The sequence below is a fragment of the Pomacea canaliculata genome, linkage group LG11 (assembly GCF_003073045.1).
Source record: "Pomacea canaliculata isolate SZHN2017 linkage group LG11, ASM307304v1, whole genome shotgun sequence".
In the NCBI taxonomy this organism is placed as follows: Eukaryota; Metazoa; Mollusca; class Gastropoda; order Architaenioglossa; family Ampullariidae; genus Pomacea; species Pomacea canaliculata.
In genome coordinates, this window is record NC_037600.1 from 6174317 (window position 1) to 6196743 (window position 22427).

A 22427-nucleotide genomic window follows, 5' to 3' on the forward strand; every position below is an offset into this window, starting at 1 on the left:
ACTCACAGCTTGTGTCGGAGAGGTATAAATGAGTTCTTTATTACAAAACCACCAGAAATTCTTGGATTTAACAAAACCTTGGCGTATATAAATCAATCATTACAAAAAATTACATTTTCCTCATTTTTGTCTGATGGGCTAGGCTGAAAAACTTCTTTTTAACTGTCATTGGGTCTGCAGAAAAGTGTATATTATCCCGAATAAATGTTATCTTTGTGTGATGAGAGGTTAAGGTAAATGTTACATGTTTCAGTGTCATGTTGATGTGCATCTCACGTTGGACTGTTAGAAGGAAATGCTAACACACAGGCATCCCAAGTCTCATAAAAAAGAAGAAACATTCTACTTTCTGATATCTTTCATCCTTGTTTATATTTCATCGACATCTTCAAACATCCACCGCAGGCTTCCAGTAGAAAATTTGTATTGCAAAAAAATAGCACTATATAAATTTTCTAAGAATGATGATGATGATGATAAGAAGAAGTAGTAGTATAGCAGTAGTAGAAGAAGTAGTAATAGTGTAGTAATTAGTATGAGATATTATAATAGTTTTTATAATTATCTATCATCTGTTCTCCCCTTCCCCTCTAACACACAAGACCAGATACATGTAATATGTTGGTAGACACAGGTGACCTGTGGCAATAGTTTCCAGGTAGCGACATTTTATATAACTTCAAACTGTGTGACTGGTAATAACTATTTATACACACATGGATTTATTTAATTGTATATGTTTAATCATTTGATTATATTGATTTTTTAAAAATAACTTTATCTGTAAAACAAAAATATTAGCTTCTTAGCGTCCTGGCTTGAGCATAGGTTCATCGTTATCTGTGTCATTCTCATTTGGTTTTTCTCTATCTCCTCAACAGACACGATACAAAGTGTCAGATACTTTATTTTGTGTTTACAACTGTTGCCACTTATAGCTTATAGATACAAACAGAACAACTTTAATTTATTCACGTGGATTGAGATTTTTTTCTCCATCTATTTATGTCTCCCTCAACTTACACAACCTTTCTTTTCAGTCCGTTCAGAAAACTTGCTTTGACAACCAAAACAGTGTTAGTGTTATGCCTGAAAGTAGTCCTCTCATCTCAACAGCTGATGATCTTCATTGGAATTCCTTTGTCTTTGAGACTTGTCATCATAGGTACATCTTCTGCAATGTCTTTTTGAAACAAAATCAGCACGTCCTTCTATGAGCAGTGTTATGGTTATTAATATTACATATTACTACCATTATGATAAATATTAAGATTAATATTTTAGTTACAAAAGCAAATACCCTTCTTGAGCAACAAATTACTAATTCGTCCTGTATTTACGATGACTTTCTAAATGACATATCTACTTGCATCTAACTTATCACAATGGCAGTTGACGGAAATCAGTTCTACTTACAAAGAATGCCAGACGCTGTCACCTACTATTACTCTCATTCATCTTACAAAAAAAGATGAATGCTACCAGGTTACAAGCAAATTGAAGGGAAAACACTTTTGATCTGATGAAGAGAAAATGAAATTTGCTGATTAAGAGCATAGAAAATTAAGACGAGTACTGAGAGGTTTTGATTAACATGTACATTTAAAGCAAAACACTGATTTGCATGAGCCAACAGCAGTTCAAAGAGATCTGCTGCGGGATGAACGCTAAATCTTCATCGTTTGCAGTTACAATAAAAAATCTGCAGAAGAATTACAACAATGGCTAAATAGAACTTGTCACTATAGCTAATGCTATACACACTCGTTTGACAGTTAGGGTGAATAAGTGTGATTACCTTTTACCCTTAAATGTCCAGATTGGAAAAAAGGTGTGAAAAACAAGGTGATTTGACAACATCAAGTATCCACATGTCAATCATAGCTTTCAGATTGATTTATGAATTAGAGAAAAATGCGTGCATTCCATACAAAGAGTTTGTAGTAATCTCTCCTACTTTACATTCGACAAGACGACATCAATGGCTATGTACACAGTCGACTTCCCATTTGGACATTTAACTCGGCACAACAGGACTCCCTTAGGAGCACCAGGCTAATCAAAAGCGACGAAAGAAAGCAAAGTTCCTTTGCAATCCATATCTGGTAGTCCATCTAGTTTTCATGGCCTTGTGTTTGTAACAGAAGCCTCAAATGCGCTAAGCATATTTGTAAAAATGTTTTTTGCTACTTCTGCAACTGTATTCACCATGTTTTTGAAAGGATCGAAAACCAACACTAGTTGTGATGTACAGCTGGTTATGCTGCGCAGTTTGTTCCAGCTCACAGAGAGGTCTGATGGTTCTGTATTTCCTTGAACATAAATAACCACTTTTCTTTTAATTCCACACAAGAAACCGGCGTTTGCGGCAACTACAACATTACTATTTAACACATCCTCTTGGTTCTTGTAGTCAATAATCTGCACAGGGATTCCTGATTCTTTAAAAGCAGTAACCACAGGCATAAACTGTGTGGCATCATCTTCAAACAACATTAAAATATCTCTGTACTGGAGAGCTGCTGGTTGTCTGTATTGTCTTTGATGTTCCAAGGCAAGCGTGTCCATCGTCCCAGGATTTGCGCCTGGAAACCAATCGCAGAGACACTAAGTTTGTAAAGTGTAAATATACAAGTTATACTTAAAAAAATATGCATTGTCTAATATTTTAAACCAGCAGTATAATGCGTTATATCTCATCATAAAAGCATTCAAGATAAATACTTAAGTTTTTTCGCTGCATGGAATATCATATTAAATGTAAATTAATCAGAAAAATATCAAGATGATAATAATCAATAACTTGTTATTATTTTTTAAAATATGCTTAGTCTAACTAACATATTACCATAAAGCAAAAAAAAAAAAAAACACAAACAAAAATAGTAAACAAAAACCCATCTCGCAAGAGCAAACAGATGACAAATGTGAATGAAATTCATCTAAGAAATGAAGAAGGTAAGTGGAAGAATTTTTTTTGCTATAAAAGATAATTCTGAAAAGATGGATTTGCAAGCCAATTTGAGGAATTCAATCACAGATAGATTTTGAAAGTGGCCAAAAAATGTCAAACGGTCAGGGGCAATTTAGGAAAATGAGGTTTTGCAAATTTGTCTCCTTTGATGACACACATAACACACATAAGCGTTGTGGAGAATGGAAAAAATGCACGTGTAAACCATGCTTAACACAATCACTTATGATTTGTCTTCTGTAGATAGTTTCATTTTCGTATGTGCTTTTTAATTAGTAAACCTTGCCTATGAAATTTTTTTTTATTAACCATGGCAATGAGTACCGTGGATAAACGGCTGTTGTTAATTCTAAAAAACCTATACACACATAGACCTTTCTTTGCTTTAGATTTTTTTGTGAAGACTGTTGCTAATATTATGCAAGTTGAATACTTCTAAAAATTTTTGAACACTTTCTTGTTAAATAACACTTCAGTCCAATAATTCTATATCTTGGAAAATTGCATGAAAAGGGAATTTAAAGCACTAAGATTATTTCATCGTCATATGATAGCTGACGCTCGATTTTTTTCCAATTTTGGATAGAATTTTGGTTTGGCTTCCTGGATAGTCACACTGAATCAAAACGGTTGGCAACATATCTGTAAAAGAACACACTACGAATTTTTTTAGCTTTTAGTTAATGTAATAAAGTATTTCCTATGGGCTAACAGAGTAATAAGATGGAAACACAAGGCAGTGAGACTTCGCTTTTGTCCAATTAAAAGCCCAAAAAATTTCAAGTGTACGGGGTCACCAAACACCCCGTCTTTCAGGCTGTTAGTATCGAGCAATTGTTTACAGAGAAACTCTACAGATGAAAGTATACTTGGTTTACACTTAGTATTTTTATTCAGCTAAAGACATATAATTAGCTTTAACATCATTTAGCATGCGCCTGCTCTCTTGCTCTCTTTACACGCGCACACGCACACACATACACATACAAAGACAAACAGAGAAAGAGAGAGAGACACACACACAAAGGAAAACGTGATTTTGAGTAAATCAGTGTAAACTAAATTATATGGAAACAAAGATAAACCATACCGATGCCAGAAATGCGAAGAACTTGTGATAAAAATTTCAGGATTTCTTTTCCACACATTTTATAATCAATGTGCCTGCTAGATGGACAAAGCTCGTGAGGAATGCTTATCACAGGCATGCCTTCAGTAGGTGGTGTAAACTTGATCTCTGAATAGGGTGGTACGCCGGGAATACGTTTTTCTTTCATCGCCTCTCGTAGTACTGCTGGTGGACAGCTTATAGGTATGGTGAGAACCTCTGACCGCCAACCTTCTGGCGCGTTATCAGTGCTGCAGCTGCTTGCCCAGCAATTGATATCAGGCAAGTCCTCAAGTAGGCTTTCAAAAAACTCCTGAATTCGCTGTGACTTCTCCCTGTTAAGACACAACTGAGTTTTACTAAATAAAATTTAGTATGGGTAGAACTAATAGCTTCACTGATATTGCAGCTAAAATTTGTAAAATTTGTAAAAATTACGAGGTATCTAGTTGTCATTATAGATATTGTTTGATAAATGAAAATAAATCCATTTAGGAATATCGTAATCCATCATACAAAACGATAACGAAAATACAATAAGCAACACATTATCAGGTCAAGAAAATGTTCCTTTACGTACGCATTAACCTCCCGGTCATCAACAAGTACACAAACATATTTTTCGCCTGCAGTTGCTTTTAGGTTGGTAATCAGGTCACGGATATCCTTTCTCCTCTTTGTGTTACAATATAAGCTGACAACCATTTCGTTCGGTGAAATGTCTGATGATTGTGCCTCCTGCAGAATCTTTACTAGTTGTAGTGTTGCAGAAGTAAGTTCAGTTGAAGTGTTAACTATTTGCACCACATGACCTTCAGATAACCATTTTCGTCCCACAAGACCCAGTAGCCTGGTTTTTCCGGTGCCTGGTGGTCCTGAAAGAAACACCCGACGCTCTTGAAGAAGTTCTGTCATACCCGGGCACAGCGTACAACGATCAAAAAAGTCTCCTATCACGGACACGGTTTGGTCCAGAGTCTTGGGCAATGGAAGGGAATCGGGTGTTCTTGGAATGTCTACAGCAGATGTAGTAGCAGGCCCACAGAATCTGTAATTAAAACATGTTACGACAGTAATGTCTTAGTAAAATCAATAATATATAATTAACAATGGTGATAAAATCAAAGACTGTTTACTCGTGCTTTACTTAATTTTCTTTGTTATTTTGATGTGTCAAGAGCACTCTAAATACAGCTGACTAAAAATAATTTAGTTTTCTGTTTCCGTTTTTTTTTTAAAAAGCCAAAAGGTTGGTTTAAAGACATTTAAATAATTCTTCCTCCTTGAACAAGTGAAAAGCAAAGAGTTTAAAGCCTAGTTGCTGAAGGAATAGTGAGAAACGTTCAGGTGTAAAACGTGCGTAAAAGGTCCAACTTTCTCTCTGTCTGCAGATTTGCCTCCCCTGATAAACAACGTACTGACTCTTTCATGCAGAAGAGCTGATGGGGGACAGAAAATGTTTTCCAGCCACAGATAACAGCAGGTGTCATAGGAGCGACCTTCTGCTCCGCAAACTAGGGAATTTGCCACCAAGATATCCTTCTTCCAAAGAGATTGCTTATGAGTATATATTTATATGCAAACTCATTTCAATAAGTAAATAAACAATACTTGGGAGAACTTACCTTGCTATCAAGCCTTCATACAGATCATCTTTCATAATAAAGTCATCTGAAGACTTATTCATCAAGCTCTCCCACCAGGTGATTAGACGAGTGTCGCCACATAGGCATAGGTGAACTGGGACGTCTTCGGTTTGAAAGCACTTGCGCAGCTTCTAAACCAACATCATCATCATAATCGTCGTCGTCATCGTCGTCATCGTCGTCGTCGGCTTCGTCGTCGTCGGCTTCGTCGTCGTCATGATAATAATCTAATCCACGATCAAAACTGTGTAACGATGTTCTGAAATTTCGAGTTTTAAAGTGAGAGCACTTTTAAGATATTTACAATATCCATCTAACCTAGGATGCATTTGTCGTTCTTCCACAATAACAACAACAAGATAAGAGCTCGCCTCTTAGCAACGGGACAAGGTGGGGCTAGCGAAGAATATAATATACACAACCTCCGGGGAAATAACAGCGAAAAAAGACAAAACAAAATTGATGGTGGAAACGAAAAAATGATCATAGTGTGAGATTTCCTGTGTGGAAGGAAACGGAATCTGTTTTCACAATAATACCATTGTCAACATGTACATTACAACATTGACCTGCAAAGACAAAGCCGTGGAGAACGTTACATAATAAAGGAACATTCTGTCAATACTCGATGATGTGATTAAAAGTCAATGATAGGCCTAGACGCAGACCAGCTGATGGCAGGAACAGTTCTGGGATGTTATTCCGTATTTATGCCTTCATATCTTTAGGGAATACAGGAATGCGGCTTAGCGTTCTCCTGACGGTCTTTGGTTTGAAATCACCTACAATTTGCTACTAAGAGTATTCCAGTTCAGCATCGGCCAAGGTAAAAATCCAATAAACAGAAGAATCTAAAGTCAGTTTCAAAAACAATTAGGCAAATACTTTTATATCGGTAAGCATTTTATAAAATGTTGAGTTTTTCAGTTTATTTTTCAAACATCTGTTCAAGAAGAAAACACTATGCGGTAACTAACTTACCTGAGTCAGGTCAGGGTGATTGTGAAGAACTCGATTTAGCGTCGAACTCTCGGCGTTGGGTAAAAGTAAGGTCTGTCGAACTTTTAGAGAGGGATTCTGGTCTGAGATGAGATGTTTTATCATACGAACTGCCTTTGTCAGTTGTAGAACAGCTTCAGACACCTCTGTGACCACCAGGTGATCAATTTTCTTCTTTGTATCCTCACTTCCGTCATGCTTGTCACTAACAGTCTTTACCACCCCAACCACCACCCCATACTGCCGATGGATGATCAGAAAATCAAAACAACCGATCTCGTTGTCTCCTTTCTGTTTTTTCAGATCAGCAGGTACAGGCAGGCCATGTTTTATAAAACTATGGTCAGGGTTGTTCAAGTAGTCGTCGTAGTTAAAATTTGTGAGAACAAACATTCGTTCATGTTTAGTTTTCACGATGCGACGCAAGCAAAGCAAAACTTTTTGCATGACTTGGTTGTATAGTACATCACTGGGGTCAGGAGGATCAGGAATGTAAACAACCTGACCGGCGACAGTTTCTGTTTTGTATCGAATTTTGTTGAAGTAGATTGGAGGCACAAAGTAGCAAGCATTAAGCATGTCTGGGAACATTTCTCTGACTTTCTTTAACAGAAATTCTTGAAACTCCACTGTAACACTTTTGTCCTTTATAAAATAGAAAACAAGATACATTTATTAGTTTAAAATTATTTGTTTCAGTTTTTAGATTGTATCAATTAGCTGGGAAACCAACATGACAAAAAAGCGTGTGCAAATATACAGAAAGTCCTAAAAAGGTCTAAACTTAAACTAACCATCAGTTGCTAGACATCAGGACATTAACGTACTTACATTTGTGGCAATCATTGGTTGGTCTTCTTGGCTTTGAGTCCCATCTTCCCTCTTGCATCTGCATCGCCTAAACAGGATCAGGTTAAAGGGTTATCTAGGATGTTTGAAGATTTCGTCGTGCAGATGCTTATTCAAACAGTTACTTTTTTATAATTTAAAAAACTGTTGTTTTCTTACCTTCTACGTTTCAGCATCACAACGATGACCAGAATTGCCAAAAGAACAATCCCCACCAAAACTACTGGCACTACGACAGCTAAAATATTCCCATGATCCTCTATTGCATCTGAAAGTCAAATATTCTATATTTTTATTAGTCTATCGTAAACCTAAATGTAATGAAACGTAAAAAAAAAGCAAATAACATGAAGTCCTTTCACTGGAACCGGTAATACTCGCGTTCTAATTATGAAACAATTGCAACAAGTAAGTGTAAGTGAAATAAAAGTAAACAAAAAATTAAGGTTAATGAAACAAATTATTCCGATGTTAATAAACATAAAAGCATTTTTACTCGTTTACTTGTAATAAACTCTTAAATTATGGCAGCTTTATAGGAGAGACTAAAAATCATAAAAATAAAGTCCAGTAACCTAATTGGCAAATTAAAAAAATACTTTGAAAATGAGTCTCTTACCAAACTTAATTTGAAGGTGACAGGTTCGAATTAACGTTGGGTCGTAGTTAGCCACCTGACAAGCATATTGTCCTGTGTGAGCTGACGACACATTGAGAATTGAAATAGTGAAGGATCTGTTGACTCTTGTTTGATACACGATATCCGGTTTTGCAGAGCAGGTCATTTCACCCCTAAGGCACCAGCAATCGACAATATCATCTGTTTAACAAATATTTTATGAAAAATATTTTTAGTTTATTACTTTATTTGGTTTTCAAAGTTTACAACTTATAATCATCTTGTTTTTAAAAATGTGTTGTTTTTCTTTTCCTAATTTGTTTACTGAGATCTCTTCTTCTTCTTCTTCTTTCCTATACGCCCCCAGTGAGCATAGGGCCGCAACCACACGCCGCCATCGGACCTGTCCTGGGCGTCCCTTTCCAGCTGGCTCATGTCATGCCAGCTGTCTCTGCCTCTCTGTGGACTGATCGTCTCCACGTCTGTCTGGGTCTCCCAACCTTACGCCTCCCCTGTGGGTTCCAGCCCAGAGCCTGTCGCGTTAAATTGTCGGCTGGCTTTCGTAGGGTGTGGCCAATCCAGCCCCACTTCCGCTTCTTGATGTCTAGGCTGGCAGGTTTTGGTTGGCTCTCTCCACAGTCCGCAATTGGAGATCTTTCTAGTGCCATCGGATGTTAAAGATGCGGCGCAGACAGTTGTTGATAAATGTCTGTATCTTGTTGGTGATGGCATTTGTCACCGCCATGTTCAATCCATACAGAAGGACCTGACTTGACATTGGTATTATAGATGCGGTATCTTGGTGTGTAGAGACAAAGCCTTGGAGTTCCAGATAGGTCTTAGGGGTGTGGAATGTAAGCCTGGCTTTGTTTATTCGGCTTCTGACATCGTCATCTGTACCTCCGTCTTTGCTGCTGACTATGCTGCCAAGTAGGTGAAACGGTCAGACTCTGTAATACATTCTCATGTAGGATGGAGTGGGGGCTTCTTGCTTTGTGTTGACTTGCATTACTCCGTCTTCTTGATGTTGATGGTCAGACCAGTCATTGCTGCTTCTTCTGCGAGCCGAGTGAGCTTTGTCTGTGCGTGTTGTTGATTGTGGGACAACAGGCTGATGTCATCCGCATAGTCAAGATCTCGAGCTGTCTGGGCGAAGGTCCACTGAACGCCCGTGTGCTGTTAGAGGTTGTTCTCCTCATGATCCAGTCTATGACGATCAGGAATATGTTGGTGAGAGCAGACAACCTTGCCTCACTCCAGTCCTCACTGCGAAGGGTCAGACAGTTTTCCTTGTGTATTACACCCGGCATGTCGAGTTCTCATACAACTGCTGGCATGATGCATGAAACTTTGGTGAAATCCATAGATGCCGCATTAGTCCCAGATGGTTTCCCTGTCTACGGAGTAAAGGCCTTCTCAAAATCTACAAAGGTTATGTTATACTGGTGCCATTACGATGGACTGTTCGATAATAATTCGCAGATAAGCTATTTGTCGGTACATGATTTTCCTGCGAAAGCCTGCTGTTCTTGCCTAAGCTCTTATCTAGGGCAGTTTTCAGTCGCTCAGATGATTTTGGTCAACACTGCTTGGAATGGAACAACAGCGTAATCCCGCCAATTGCTGCACTGTGTCAGGTCACCTTTTTGGGTAACTTCACTAGGTAGCCAAGCTTCCAGTCTGCTGGAACTTGCTCCTGTTCCCAAATTTCTTCAGCAGGGATGCAGCATCTCTGCTGCGGCTGTTGGGCTGCCTTGAGTGCTTCTGCAGGAATGCATCTGGGCTGCCGCCTTGCCAGAATTCAAGACTTGATGGTTCGATGATTTCTGTCTTGGTTGCGGGTTGGTATCTACTTGGAGCTGTTCTGCAGCTGGGGGAATGTCCAAAGTGTTTGTTGGTGGTGGTCGGTTAAGTATTTCATCAAAATGTTCCACCCATCGTGATCTTTGTTCTGCATCCCCGGTGATGACGCTGCCATTCTTATTCTTTACTGGTCTGCATGCATTGGTTTTTTCTTTCCTGACAGAATCTTTGTAATTTCGTATAGTCTCTTTGTGTTATTTCTCAAAACTGCTTGTTCTGCTCTTCTGCATCCTGTGTGCGAACTGTCTCTTGTCGTCCTTGCGTTCTCTTCACTTCCTTGTTATCTCCAGTATTTTGCTCTAAGCTCATCCTTTTCCTGCTGGTCTTGACATTGGTTATCTTCTGCTTCAGCTCTTTCTTTTTCTCTATCTTTTGCCAGTCCCTAAAGTCAGCCATTCCTTGTGCTGTTTTCCTTTTTTCCCCAGAACGTGTGTGCAGGCATTCTTCCAGGTCTCTTGTAATCCTTCCAGTGGTTAGCCACTGTTTCTTCCAGGAGTCCTTCCAGTTCGCAAATCTGTTTTTAACTTCGCAGTTGAACTCATTTTGCTTTTACGGTCTCTAAGAACTGCACATTGAATTTGTGGTGCGGCTGTCTGATGTGTCGGGAAAACTTCAGCTTTATCTTCATGGTTGCCACAAGCAAGTGGTGGTCTGTGGCTACATCTGCACCTCGCTTTACTCTGACATCCAGCAGGCTTCTTCTAAACTGGCGATTAATGGTGATGTGATCGATCTGGTTTTCTGTATGTCCATCTGGCGAAGTCCAGGTGGTTTTGTGGATGGTTTGGTGGAAAAACTGTGCCTCAATTACAAGGTCGTTGAACAGGCAGAAGTCTGTGAGCAGCTCCCATTTTCGTTGCAGTTGCCCACACCGTGCTTACCCATGACGTGTTCTTTGTCTTTGTTGTCATTTCCAACTTTGGCATTCATGTTTACTGAGATACTTTTGTAAATTTATTATAGCAATTAATTTTACACGCTTTAAATTTTTAAAAAAAGCTAACATCTTACTGACAGAAAATTTTTTAACTGAAAGAGAAGAGACATTTTTTAAGACAAAATTTGAAAGAAAACAGATGTCGCAAGACTTACAGATAAATAAACAGATAATAAGCAAAGATGAACACACACTTTTTAGACAGATAACAAAAAGTGGTTTGAGAGTTGAACAGCTTGTTTTACAGTGTATGCTTGGACAATCTGTAAACCTCTATTATTGTGAAGGTAGTGGTATATTGCAAAGTCTTTCTTGGTCACGTTCAGGTCTTCTGGAAAGTTACATGTCAAGACCGCATCCTGGGACATTTCTACTGGCGGAATAGTACATGTGATGTTTCCGTCTGAAATACAAAAGACAGGAGGTGTCATTGTCACAAAAAATATTATTCTGATATTTAAGGTCATAACACCCGCCTTCTTCCTGGCTTACTCATTTTGTAAAAATATTCTCACAGTATCTCTTGTAGATAAACCTAAAACGTACACCCATGTTAAAATCACGTACTCAAGAACAGACATTTATTAAATGCAGCTTGTATACCTTCTCTTTATCTCTACATTTCTCTTTCTCTCTTACACACAAACACACACAAAGGGAGGAAAGGAGAGAGATATTAAGTAGTAGGTTTTACCTTCCGGTGAAGCAGTAACAATTTGCAGGAAAAGCGCCAAAAGGATTTTGTCCATCGTTGTAGATGTCAAAAGAGCTGAGCGATGTCTGCGCTGTTGAAATGTCCAGGAAACGAGCAATGTTCTGAATTCGTCTGGCTAGGCTGTCGAAAGCATATGAGCTATATAAACGAAGTCTCGTAACGACATAACTATAGTTATTAGTTCACAAGTAGAAGGACAAAGTGTTGAATAACAATAGTGTACTTCCAGGGCCTTTCCACTTGGAACTATTAGCTGCCACCGTCTTGAACGGTAAACGTCCTCTAAACTTTCTCTCTGTCGCTGGATGGTTCTCTTCACCGGAACTTAGAAAGGACGTTGCGAACCCTCGCCTTCTCTCCCGACGATGGATTGGACATGTGCTCCGCCAGCAGACAGCAGACCTCTCCAGAGTCGCCCTGCAATGGACTCCAGACGGCCGAAGAAAACGAGGCCGCCCACAGGAAACTTGGAGAAGAACAGAGGAAAGGGAGATGAAAGGAAAGGGCTGGACATGGGGTCACCTACAGCGGGTTTCGACATTGGTGGCGGACTCTGGTCGAGGCCTTATGTGCAACCTGATGCACGAAGAGTTTGATGATGATGATGATGATGAGATGATGATGATGATGATGATGATGATGATGATGATGATGATGATGATGATGATGATTAGCATGTACTAACGAGAGAATTTGATTTATTAAGCTTAGGTAAACGCTTTTCCATGCCAACATGTAAAAGTAACAGACACCTGAAATCGTTTTGTGCCATCATCGGTCCAGCTGCTCAACCTCAGATGAAGTGTCAGTGGTGTGTGTATGTGTGATGTAGATGCACACATGATTATTCTTGATGCAAGTTGTTGTTTGTTTTATAGTATATAAATGCATAATTTGCCTTACTTTCCTGCATATATATCTTATAGACATCTTAACGCTGCACCTTGTAGCGAACTTGCTCTAGTTTTATTTTAACTTTGCTGTAACTAGAGCACCTTCCCGTGTTTAAAATGCCCACTGGGACAAATAAATTTGACCATTATCATTGACAGTCTTCTTCTTATGCTTGTCGTTTGTTTTATCATCTGCACTACAATAACTACTGAATACCGAACCGAGAGCAAGGTCTAAAAAACATTAACTCACCTGACAGGTTTCTGTAGAAGGTATAGCTGTATGGTTATGTGCTGCCTACTCCCCAAAAACATGGCGCAGGGATCTCTAGTTTTAGATACGGGTATTCCCGGAATTTCTTTCTCACAATCAACGGTTGAGCAGCATGTATTGCAATGAAAATGCACGTCCACATGCAAGCCTGGCCACTGTCTACAACCACCTTTTACCCTTCATTAAACAGAGGATGGAAAGAAAGAGGAAAGATAAAAAAACTATGAACGAGCAGGAAAGAGACTGGGATTATTACTAGATGATGAGTAGAATGACCTCAATGAGTCGACCAACATCCGGGTAATCACGTTGTGCGTTGTTTATGCAACGACTGCTTCGAAAACAGTCCTGTCTGTTCAAAACGGCTTAAGCCCCGGAATTTCTTTACTGGAGATGCAATTGTACACAATTAGCATACCAGATTTTGCGCTTTATCAACATAAGTTAGTGTCCAGTATCTTGCAGTTTTGTATAAACCGTAACATTTACAGTACATCGTCAAACTCGCCATAATGTGCAGCAGCCGGTGAGTCTTAGAAAAAAAAATCAACTTACACGGAGACATAAAGATAAATGTAAGGTTATGTGCTACTGTTTGTTGATATTTTAGACATTCGCAAGTGATTCTCCGTCAAAAATATAGTTATACACTCACACAGAGAGACAAAGACATATCTACAACCACTTTATTCATTTCTTTTCCTCAATTCTTCTACAGTTGCTTGCATACAAATTAAAGTGTCGTTACAGGATGTAAACTGCAATTATTGCTTATGAAGTGTATGCTCTGATAAAAGATTTACAAAAAGTCGAATGAAATGATATCCAAATCTTTAACAGTATCTTATTATTTTTATATTACGCAGTTATACTCTTTTACTCATACACATTTTGTGTTTACGCTTGGTGATTGTAATTCTCATGACAGCTTATTTTTAAAAGAAAGTAGTCTAACAATTTATTCTATTGAGTATATATATATATAAAATTATATAAGCTAAAAATTGATTCACAAAAAATATATAAAGTAGTATGTTAAAAAAAGTGTTAACTCCACTTTATCACTAATGTGTAATTTTAACTTTTATAGTAAATGGTAATACGTGAATCATTTGCTAAAAACATATCACCACATTTAGCGAAGAAGAACTCGAACTTACTATTATAGATAAAAGGTTTTGCTTTTGTAGATAATTGTAGGAATGACCACGGAAGTTATTTTATTTTAACAAACCAGCAAAAATCACTCTTTTGAGGGATTTCCTGCTAAAACAATAACATTTTGAAATCAGCTCAGTGTGTCAATCACATATATACATCTGTCCTATGACCAGCATGACTAAGTGTACATGTGAGAACGCAATGACTAAAACATTTATAGTGACAACAGCGCATAGCATGACAAACTTTCAGAGGGACACTCCTATAACTGTTAGCAAAGTCTACAAACTTTGTGACTGATCAAAAATAAATTATATAATGAGTAATACGTTTTTCCTTGATAAAGATTTCTCACGTGGAATGACACGTGCTAAAACATTCCATGATACAGAAAAACATTTAAAAAACACACAAATAATAACAAAATGTTACAAGGTCATCAAACACAGACTTTAATCAGTTCTTATTATATTTAACAAACACAAGCTGTGATGTACAGCTAGTGAGACCTTTTTGTCTGCCACGCTGAAGAGAGATGTTGGATCTGTTGCCAGCGCCCTCTACATAGACCACCACCTTCCTTCTCAATGTGCACAGTGAACTTGTTCTGGCTGCTAACACACTGCTCATACAAATTGTAGAACTCGGCTTCTGAAAGTCAATGACCTGGACTGGAATTCGAATGTTTGATAAAGCCTTGACTATAGGACTGTCCTGTGTGACATTACTCTCAAACAATATCAAAACATCTCTGTACTGAAGGGCTGGACACTGGCCAAAAGTTGTTTGTTCAGTCCCGGTACTTGTATTCATCTCAATGATTTCTGTTTCTGAAAACATTTACAGGCGTATATGAACATCTGCAATTTTTTTTTATTTAAATTCATATGAATGTGTGTGTGTGTGTATATATATATACACAACATGTCAAGTATATATTCCAATAATACAGCATCAATATTTATTGTTGTTATCTATAAAGAGAATAATAAGCGATACCTGTGTCAGTAAGTTGAACACTTTGTGTCAGAAATTTGACAACATTCTTTCCACAAGCATCACAGTCACGTGGTTCTCTTCCTGTGTGCCCTCTACCTTTATGAGAAAAGATTTTCACAGGCAAGCCGTCTGTTGGTGGCAAATATTTCAATGGGGAGTTCTCCTTTATGTCAGCAGTGTTTGGTTTTCTTTTTATTTGTCTAACTACTGCAGGGGGACAACTGAGAGGTTCTGTAAGTATACATGTTTTCCAGTCAGGGGATGTTATATTTTGAGTGCAGCTGGCCGTCCACAGGTGGAGATTAGGGATAGTCTTGCGAAGTGATTTAAGAAAAGCTTCTACATTTGTTTCTTTCCATCTGTAAGCAATAAGTATTTTAATCAAATGCCCCTATAAACATTGTTTATATTTCTGATATTGACAATAATGTTAAGTGATAAAATAATTTACATACATTTAACATTCACAAAACAATAAACAACATTTAGACCATTATTTACTCATTAGTTCAATCTCAATAAAGAGGATGATCAACACTTACCTTTCAAGAACCAGTTCATCAATAAGTGCAAACAAAGGATTGAGCTTTGCAAAACCAATCAACTTTTCAATGGACTCGTCTCTTTTCTTCTTGTCATCTATTTCACACACCAAACGACTTATCCCTGATTTGGGAAAGGTTTGAGACTGGGACCTAGGTGTTTGCAGCAGTAACTTTTCTAGAGCTCTTGTAGCTTCACGAGTTTCAACCGACGTGATCAGATGGACCACGTGACCTTCAGACATCCATTTTCTCCCGACTAAAGCCAGCATTCTGGTTTTCCCAGTGCCAGGCGGTCCAGAGAGGAACACACGAGGTTCCTCAAGCATGTCTGTCATACCAGGGTAGAGAATGTACTGTTCAAACAAATGACTAGTAAGTGAAATGGCTTGGTTCAGGGTCTTAGGCAACATGTAATATTTTGACTCAACTGAAAAGTTAAGACAAGACTGGGTTGCAGGACCACAAAATCTGGAAATTATAAAAAATAGAATTCAAAATTTATATTTAAATAAGGGTAGTCAAATTTTTATATATGGAATAATAAAAGTATTGGTTATAGTACTAAACGATAGTTACTACTACAAATTATTACTATTTTTAACGTTGCTTTAATCTGATAATCTTTATTGGAGTGGATTGTGAACAAATTTCTTACCTTGCTACTATGTCTTGAAATAACTCAGTAGTCATTTTGGGTTGATTTGCATGAGCTTTTGTCACACCTTCCCACCATTGTTTTAGATGATTCACTACAGTTGAGTTGACTTTCCAGGGAACACTAGGACTAGACAAGTGATCAGCACACAGACAAAGCTGAGTGGAATCGTCTGTAGCATTCAAATGTAAGCAATCGTGTAATTCCTGAAAAAAATAATAATTTACATTATAATTTAAAGAGGTTCATTTACAAAACTTGGATTATTACATACTTTAGCTAAATTTATCTGCTTTAAAATATTGAGAAATAAAAGTAAGTGTAAATTAATATTAGTTAATATTTAGTTGTTTATTTTTAAACGCATCATGTAAACCTATATTTAATTATTCTTTAGCCTTACTACAAAAAGAATAAAAATAATTATACAATTTTTTATGAAATGCATGACTGATAAGCTTACCTGAGCCACTTTAGTATGACTGTTTAGTGCACGTTCTAAGGTTGACATTGCAACGTTGGGTAGCATCAAAATCAGCCGAACTGTAATTTGCTCCTGATCCGATAGCAGATGTTGTAGAACATTTTTTGCTTTGTTTAGCTGTCGGATGGCATCAGACACCTCTGTGACTAAATGGTCATCAACTGACCCTCCACCATCCTCACAGTCGTTATTTTTATCGCTGACAGACTTGACCACCCCAGCAACCACACCATGAAGCCGATGTATGAAAAGAATATCAAAGCATCCGTCATCTTTGTCCCTAAACTTTTTCTTCAGACTAGAAAATGTAGGCAAGCCATGTTTTGCAAAGTCAGGACCGGGATTGTTCAGGTAGTCTTCATACTTGAACTGTGTCAGCACAAACATGTTTTGCTGTTGTGCCATGTGACGTAAGCAGTGCAGCACGTGCTGCATGGCCTGGTCGTGTCTGACGTCACTGGGGTCAGGAGAGTCTGCGATGTGAATGGCTTGACCGGCAACAGACTGTGTCGTGTACTGAATTTTATTGAAGTATACAGGAGGCACAAAGTAGAGTCCTTTTAGCATGTCCGGGTACATATCTTTCACTTTCTTTAGTTGAAAATCTTGAAACGCTTGCGTTATTGGGTGTTTGTCCTGAAAATCAAATACAATCTGATTATTGTTAAATGCTTTTAAAATCATTTAAAAATTTTAATTAAATTATATCGGTTCCAAAAAAATGTGTATTTGTTTAGTGCCTTGGTTGATGATTGTAGATGTTAACTACTTACTTTATTTATCATTTCTTGCAGTTCGTCTTCTTGACTTATTTCGCTTTTCCTTGCACGCCTGCACAGAATCATTACCTATTCAAAATGATGTTTATTTGTTCTTTACTTGTACTTTCAAACTAGTTGGTATACTACTGATACTCAGGACAGTTGAGCTACATGGATACACTGATTTAGAAAGGTGTTGAAATTGGTGCCATACGTGTTATTCAGAGGCGACGGAGACAAAGATGATGAAGAAGGGGACATATCCTGTGAAACGTAAAAGTTTTTACTCGGTAGGTACGTGGCCTTAACTATTTCCTCACTTCTCATTTCATATCACAGTTTTTTACAATTTTTATACTAGTATGACAAGAATATTTGGTTGACTCAAAATCACTGAATAAAGAACATGTTACATCTCCATACCTTCTAAGTCTCCAAATGAAGATCCCTATAACTGAAGACGCAATCACAAGCAGAAGTCCTAGTGATATACCGACTGCCATCGGAAGTACCGAGTTTTCTGTAACAATCATTTTGCAATAAACATACACAAATTTCACCTATTAAGGAACTAAGACAAGCATACTAGATTGTGTTTTTCTTATCATTTCTCACAGCTATTAATTGTATATATATATAATAATACAATTTGTTCTTCACAAAGAGATGATAACTATTCCATCAGTCATCTCTTTTTAAGTGAAAAATATTTGTTGACCAAAAAGTATTACATACCTTCGCTCTCGGTTTCCAAGAAACACATTGCCAGTTCATCAGCATCAGACCCTTCCAACCAGCAAGTGTAGGCGTCTCCTTTCGTGTCCTTTCTTGGAATCTCGACTTGTATATAGGAGGAGACTTCTTTATCGAAGAAGTATCCATCTTCTACATTACAATAGAGTATACCATATTCCCAGGAGCAGTCAACCACATCTGCAAACACACACAGTTTTATGTAGGGTTGTGACTGAAATAACTAGTAGCTTTATGAGCAACTATGCAGTAGAAGGGACAGAATCTGTACACAGATGTATCCATGGTAACTGTACGACAAACTTTGTGTGATGTGTCACTTAATTAAGATAAGTTTCTCGTGCAACATCGGTTGGTGCAATAAATTTTGTATTATATGTTTCTATCTACACATCTGTTCTTAATGATACATTACTTTGGTTCTCTTTGGCATTGTGTCGGTACACAGCGAAACGTTTCTGGGTTTTCTGGACATCTTGGTTGAATAGACACATGAGAGTGGTACTGGAAAGGTTGCACTTGATATTGCTATCTGAAACTAAAGCAGCTAAGAGTTTGCATCAAAATATTATAAAAGATGATGAAAGAAAGAAAAACATCCAAAATTATTGGTATTTTAATAACCAATACCCTAGTCGATGTTATAATAAAAATGGAAATACTAATAACGATAATAAAATACTAACTCTACTTTTTTGATTACTATTAAATTTCAAAAGCTTATGTTTGATGTGCACACATGAATCTAAAGTAATATATTTATTAATAATGCCATCTGGAAATGTTGTGTTTACCAGGTTTCAAGCTGAATTCGCAAGTTTCCAAAAGATCTGGAGAGTAGCCGGCGACCTGACAGGTGTAGAAGCCCGTGTTTGCCATGGTAACATTGTGGATTGTAGTGTTCAGGGTTTGGCTGACTCTCCTATCAAACTTGAACCCTGGTTTTGTGTAACAGTCTAGAACTCCCTTTATCCACCAGCAGTCTAACACAGATTCTGTAGACATCATCGAGTGATGCATGAATACACCGAGGCAATACTTTTTTACTTGTTGTGTATGTCTTAGTTTGAATATTTTTCTACTGATACCTATCTCCACAATTATACCATCGTGTCAAGCTAGTAGCCAAAGGAAAAAACATAATCTATTGCCTAACTTGAAATTAAACTACAGATCTGTAAATAATTGCATTTGCACACCCATCATGTGTCATTACCTGGAATGTCATGCTGAACATAGTGGTAAACAGTAAAATCTTTCTTGGTGACACTGAGGTCTTCTGGGAAGTGACATATCAGGACTGTGTCACGTAGAGGCGGCACTGATGGTATGCTGCAAGTGATCTTTGTCTCTGCAGCAAAAAAAACCCCACTGCATTTGGTCAGGGTCCTATTACCTAAGACCTGAGCATCCATTTGTACTGTTCGCGGGCCACTGAAATTGTGATTGAAGATAGAAGGACCTAGGTCATTTCAGTCAATAAAGACAGGATGTATTGTGTTTCTGGCAGATCCCATATTAATCAGGTAGAGCACCTAACTACAGTCAAAAAACTCTAGGTCTTATGATGGCTGGACATTTTCTTTAACTGATAGTGATCGTGGTTCAAAAACAAAGGTAGGGTTTTTCTTTAACGCATAAGTTCAAGGTTCTGCAAGTGAACAGCTAAATTTCTTTAAAAATACAGTAAATGATTTTAGTACATGGATGCAATATTACTTGTAACGGACTGAGCGGCTGAGTAATGAAACAAACACCTACAGTAAACAGCTTTAAACGCCATAATACTGTTGTTACCTTGTGTACACACAGGACCAAGAAAGATAAGCATCCAGAAGATGTACTGACTTGTGGAGAAATATAGGTGTGGAGAAAGACCTCCAAGCATTGCTCTGACGATTACCATGCTATGAAAAAGGCAGATATGGAAACACAGCATTATATCTTATTTATTTCGTTTGGTGTAAAGGTTGTGATCTTAATATCAACACTTGAGTAATTATTTTATTGAGGTCCTGAAGGAACTTTGCTTTAAGTGAGGGGTAAATAAATCATGCGGTGGTGTCAGTAGCCAAGCAACACTCGCTCGGTCACACACTTGTCTCCAAGTGTCCTTCCCTTTCTTGCTCACGACCAGCCCGCCCTCCCTCCACACACACACACTAACGCGCGTGCATTTGTATGCAACTAAATTGTTTTCATACAACTAATCTTTTGTACTGGAATTGTAGACTTCAATACAGATAAATATGTGTTTTAGTAGATACGAGTAGACAAAACGATTTAAGAGCAAATGTAAGTAGACACACAAACACTTCTTTACAGAGCCAATTACACTTACACCGATTACATATCTGCTCAGTTCAGAAAGACAGATCTACTCAATAGCTTTATATTTATCTTCTAGAGGCACATAAAGTTTACACTTTTGTCTATCCTTAGCGAACCTGAACACACTTGCATACTAACTACTGCATGTCTACTCAATATAACTGTTAGCTGTCTACACATTTACACATGTTTTTACAGGTCATGGAGGCACTTCGTGTTAAAGGCAACATTACTTACTTGTGGTGACAGTAGATGACAGTTTCATGTCGATAAGCGTTTGGTCGCAGCCTTCAGAATAGCTCCTATTGTTTTTGTGTTGTCAAAAGATAACAACAAAACTGTGATCACATTACTCAACTGTTACAGTAAATGTGTCGTGCTGTTGACCTGTCGTCATGGAAGGCTTATCAAGGTCTCCTCATGACAGAAGTTTTCAGAAATTGCTGCGCTGAGTCTTTTTTTCCCAACACATCACGGTGCTCACATTCTCAAGCCCGTTTACAAAAGCAACTATCTACTTTGAAATGCACACACACGGTATTACTTTTATCTTTTTTACCTTTTTCTTTGCTGCTTTTATGTCCCTGTACTATCATACGTACCCTGACACTAACTTACCGTGTGGTTCAAGGCATAGCTTGTTATCTGGGACTACCGACCGTGTTTTGAACAGAAGATTAACCTCTCACGATCGCTATTGCTTGTTGAAACCCACACTTATCAATAGGAAGATCAGCAGAATTGTGTTCGCTACACGACACACACCCTTTGAGCATTAAGTACATCTATTTATAGCAGTTACTGAAGCCAAGTATTGTATAAACAATAGTTGACACTAGAGTAAGCTATTGCTGAACTTCTTCTAAACATGCGAAATTAGAGCGATCACACATTGCCTATTAACCTACATTAAAGTCAACCATCGGTGACATTGTGTTAAAGAACATTTTGAAACATTTATGTGGTATGACTTTTTAAAAATACAGTTATTGTTTTCTTGTAAGTAATTCAAATCAAGGACTGTAACTGAGTGGAAACGGAGAGATTGTCAAGGAAGTAAGTAAAAAAAGTAAAAATTAACAAAAAATGTACACAATGTATAAAAAGTGCTTATAAATGAAATAGTTTATTACATATACATTGTTACAATTATTATTTTTCAGTTTTGATTGTTAGTAAAAAATTATGTCAAATTGCCCAAGCGGTTACTGGCTCAGATATGGTTTTTGATGACCTGACTCATTACCCGCTTTCAAGAATAACAAAATATTCAATCAGATGACTAGGTTAGATTTCTAAGGGAAGTAATCCATAGTAAAACATTTTCCAAATGTTTCAACAGTTACGTTCCTTACTGACTTTTTTTCACGGTCAGAGTGATGTGTTTGTGAATCTAACCTGGCTAATATTACCTGACTTATTTTAACTTCACTAACAAATTATTCATATTTCATAAATCACACACACACACACACAATGGCAATTGCTATCGCTGACTCACGCTTACGTTTCAGTGAGTATTTTGCTTGTGGTCTTTCTTGATTATTTGTTTACCACATTACATATAACATATGAACGAGTGACTCTCAAACTCATAAGAATTACTTGTGCGTGATTTGCTTTGTATAATAAATGCTAGGAAAGGTAGTAAGTTGAACCATGAATTTTTGTTTTAGGGATTTAAGGATAGACATCTGGCTAGTATAGAAGAAGAATGAATGAACACTTTTGAAAGTCTGCCCGAATAAAGAGGGCGGCACAGTCCATCACAAGATCCCTTTTATCTCTTTAAAAAAAACTGAATGATTTATTATACAACTAAGAACAAGAATTTTATGTTAGTGATGGGGAAAAAAGTCAT

The 22427-nt window shown here is 37.6% G+C and overlaps 2 protein-coding genes across 4 annotated transcripts; both read right to left on the reverse strand.

Moving 5' to 3' along the window:
* Positions 1 to 355: 355 nt before the first annotated feature.
* LOC112575173 lies at positions 356 to 13072 on the reverse strand. 2 transcript variants are annotated; one of them, XM_025256838.1, is made up of 11 exons: positions 12857 to 13072; positions 11690 to 11830; positions 11267 to 11398; positions 8196 to 8396; positions 7736 to 7844; positions 7559 to 7625; positions 6710 to 7372; positions 5708 to 5859; positions 4663 to 5130; positions 4065 to 4417; positions 356 to 2585 (listed from the first exon to the last, which is right to left on the reverse strand). In XM_025256838.1, exons 2-11 carry the CDS (start codon positions 11742 to 11744, stop codon positions 2122 to 2124), a joined length of 2664 nt encoding a protein of 887 aa, XP_025112623.1. In that variant the 5' UTR covers positions 11745 to 11830; positions 12857 to 13072; the 3' UTR covers positions 356 to 2121. The 2 variants fall into 2 exon arrangements, with proteins under 2 accessions (XP_025112623.1, XP_025112622.1); XM_025256837.1 differs by lacking the exon at positions 12857 to 13072 and having other exon boundaries at positions 11690 to 12168.
* Positions 13073 to 13409: 337 nt separating this feature from the next.
* LOC112575162 lies at positions 13410 to 21267 on the reverse strand. 2 transcript variants are annotated; one of them, XM_025256805.1, is made up of 13 exons: positions 20804 to 21267; positions 20033 to 20142; positions 19452 to 19586; positions 19030 to 19230; positions 18651 to 18773; positions 18218 to 18415; positions 17906 to 18002; positions 17495 to 17552; positions 16701 to 17357; positions 16238 to 16443; positions 15580 to 16050; positions 15038 to 15396; positions 13410 to 14868 (listed from the first exon to the last, which is right to left on the reverse strand). In XM_025256805.1, exons 2-13 carry the CDS (start codon positions 20139 to 20141, stop codon positions 14495 to 14497), a joined length of 2988 nt encoding a protein of 995 aa, XP_025112590.1. In that variant the 5' UTR covers position 20142; positions 20804 to 21267; the 3' UTR covers positions 13410 to 14494. The 2 variants fall into 2 exon arrangements, with proteins under 2 accessions (XP_025112590.1, XP_025112589.1); XM_025256804.1 differs by lacking the exon at positions 20804 to 21267 and having other exon boundaries at positions 20033 to 20756.
* Positions 21268 to 22427: the final 1160 nt, after the last annotated feature.

Coding starts and splice junctions, on each gene's coding strand:
- LOC112575162 (XM_025256804.1), bottom strand. CDS start 20,174: ATGCTGTGTTTCCATATCTGCCTTTTTCATAGCATGGTAATCGTCAGA. Junction 19,231..19,451: donor TGTTCAGCATGACATTCCAG/GTAATGACACAT, acceptor TGATGTCTACAG/AATCTGTGTTAGACTGCTGG. Junction 18,416..18,650: donor CAATGCCAAAGAGAACCAAA/GTAATGTATCAT, acceptor GTGTGTTTGCAG/ATGTGGTTGACTGCTCCTGG.
- LOC112575173 (XM_025256838.1), bottom strand. CDS start 11,744: ATGGACAAAATCCTTTTGGCGCTTTTCCTGCAAATTGTTACTGCTTCA. Junction 7,845..8,195: donor TCACCTTCAAATTAAGTTTG/GTAAGAGACTCA, acceptor TTTGACTTTCAG/ATGCAATAGAGGATCATGGG. Junction 4,418..4,662: donor GATGACCGGGAGGTTAATGC/GTACGTAAAGGA, acceptor GTGTCTTAACAG/GGAGAAGTCACAGCGAATTC.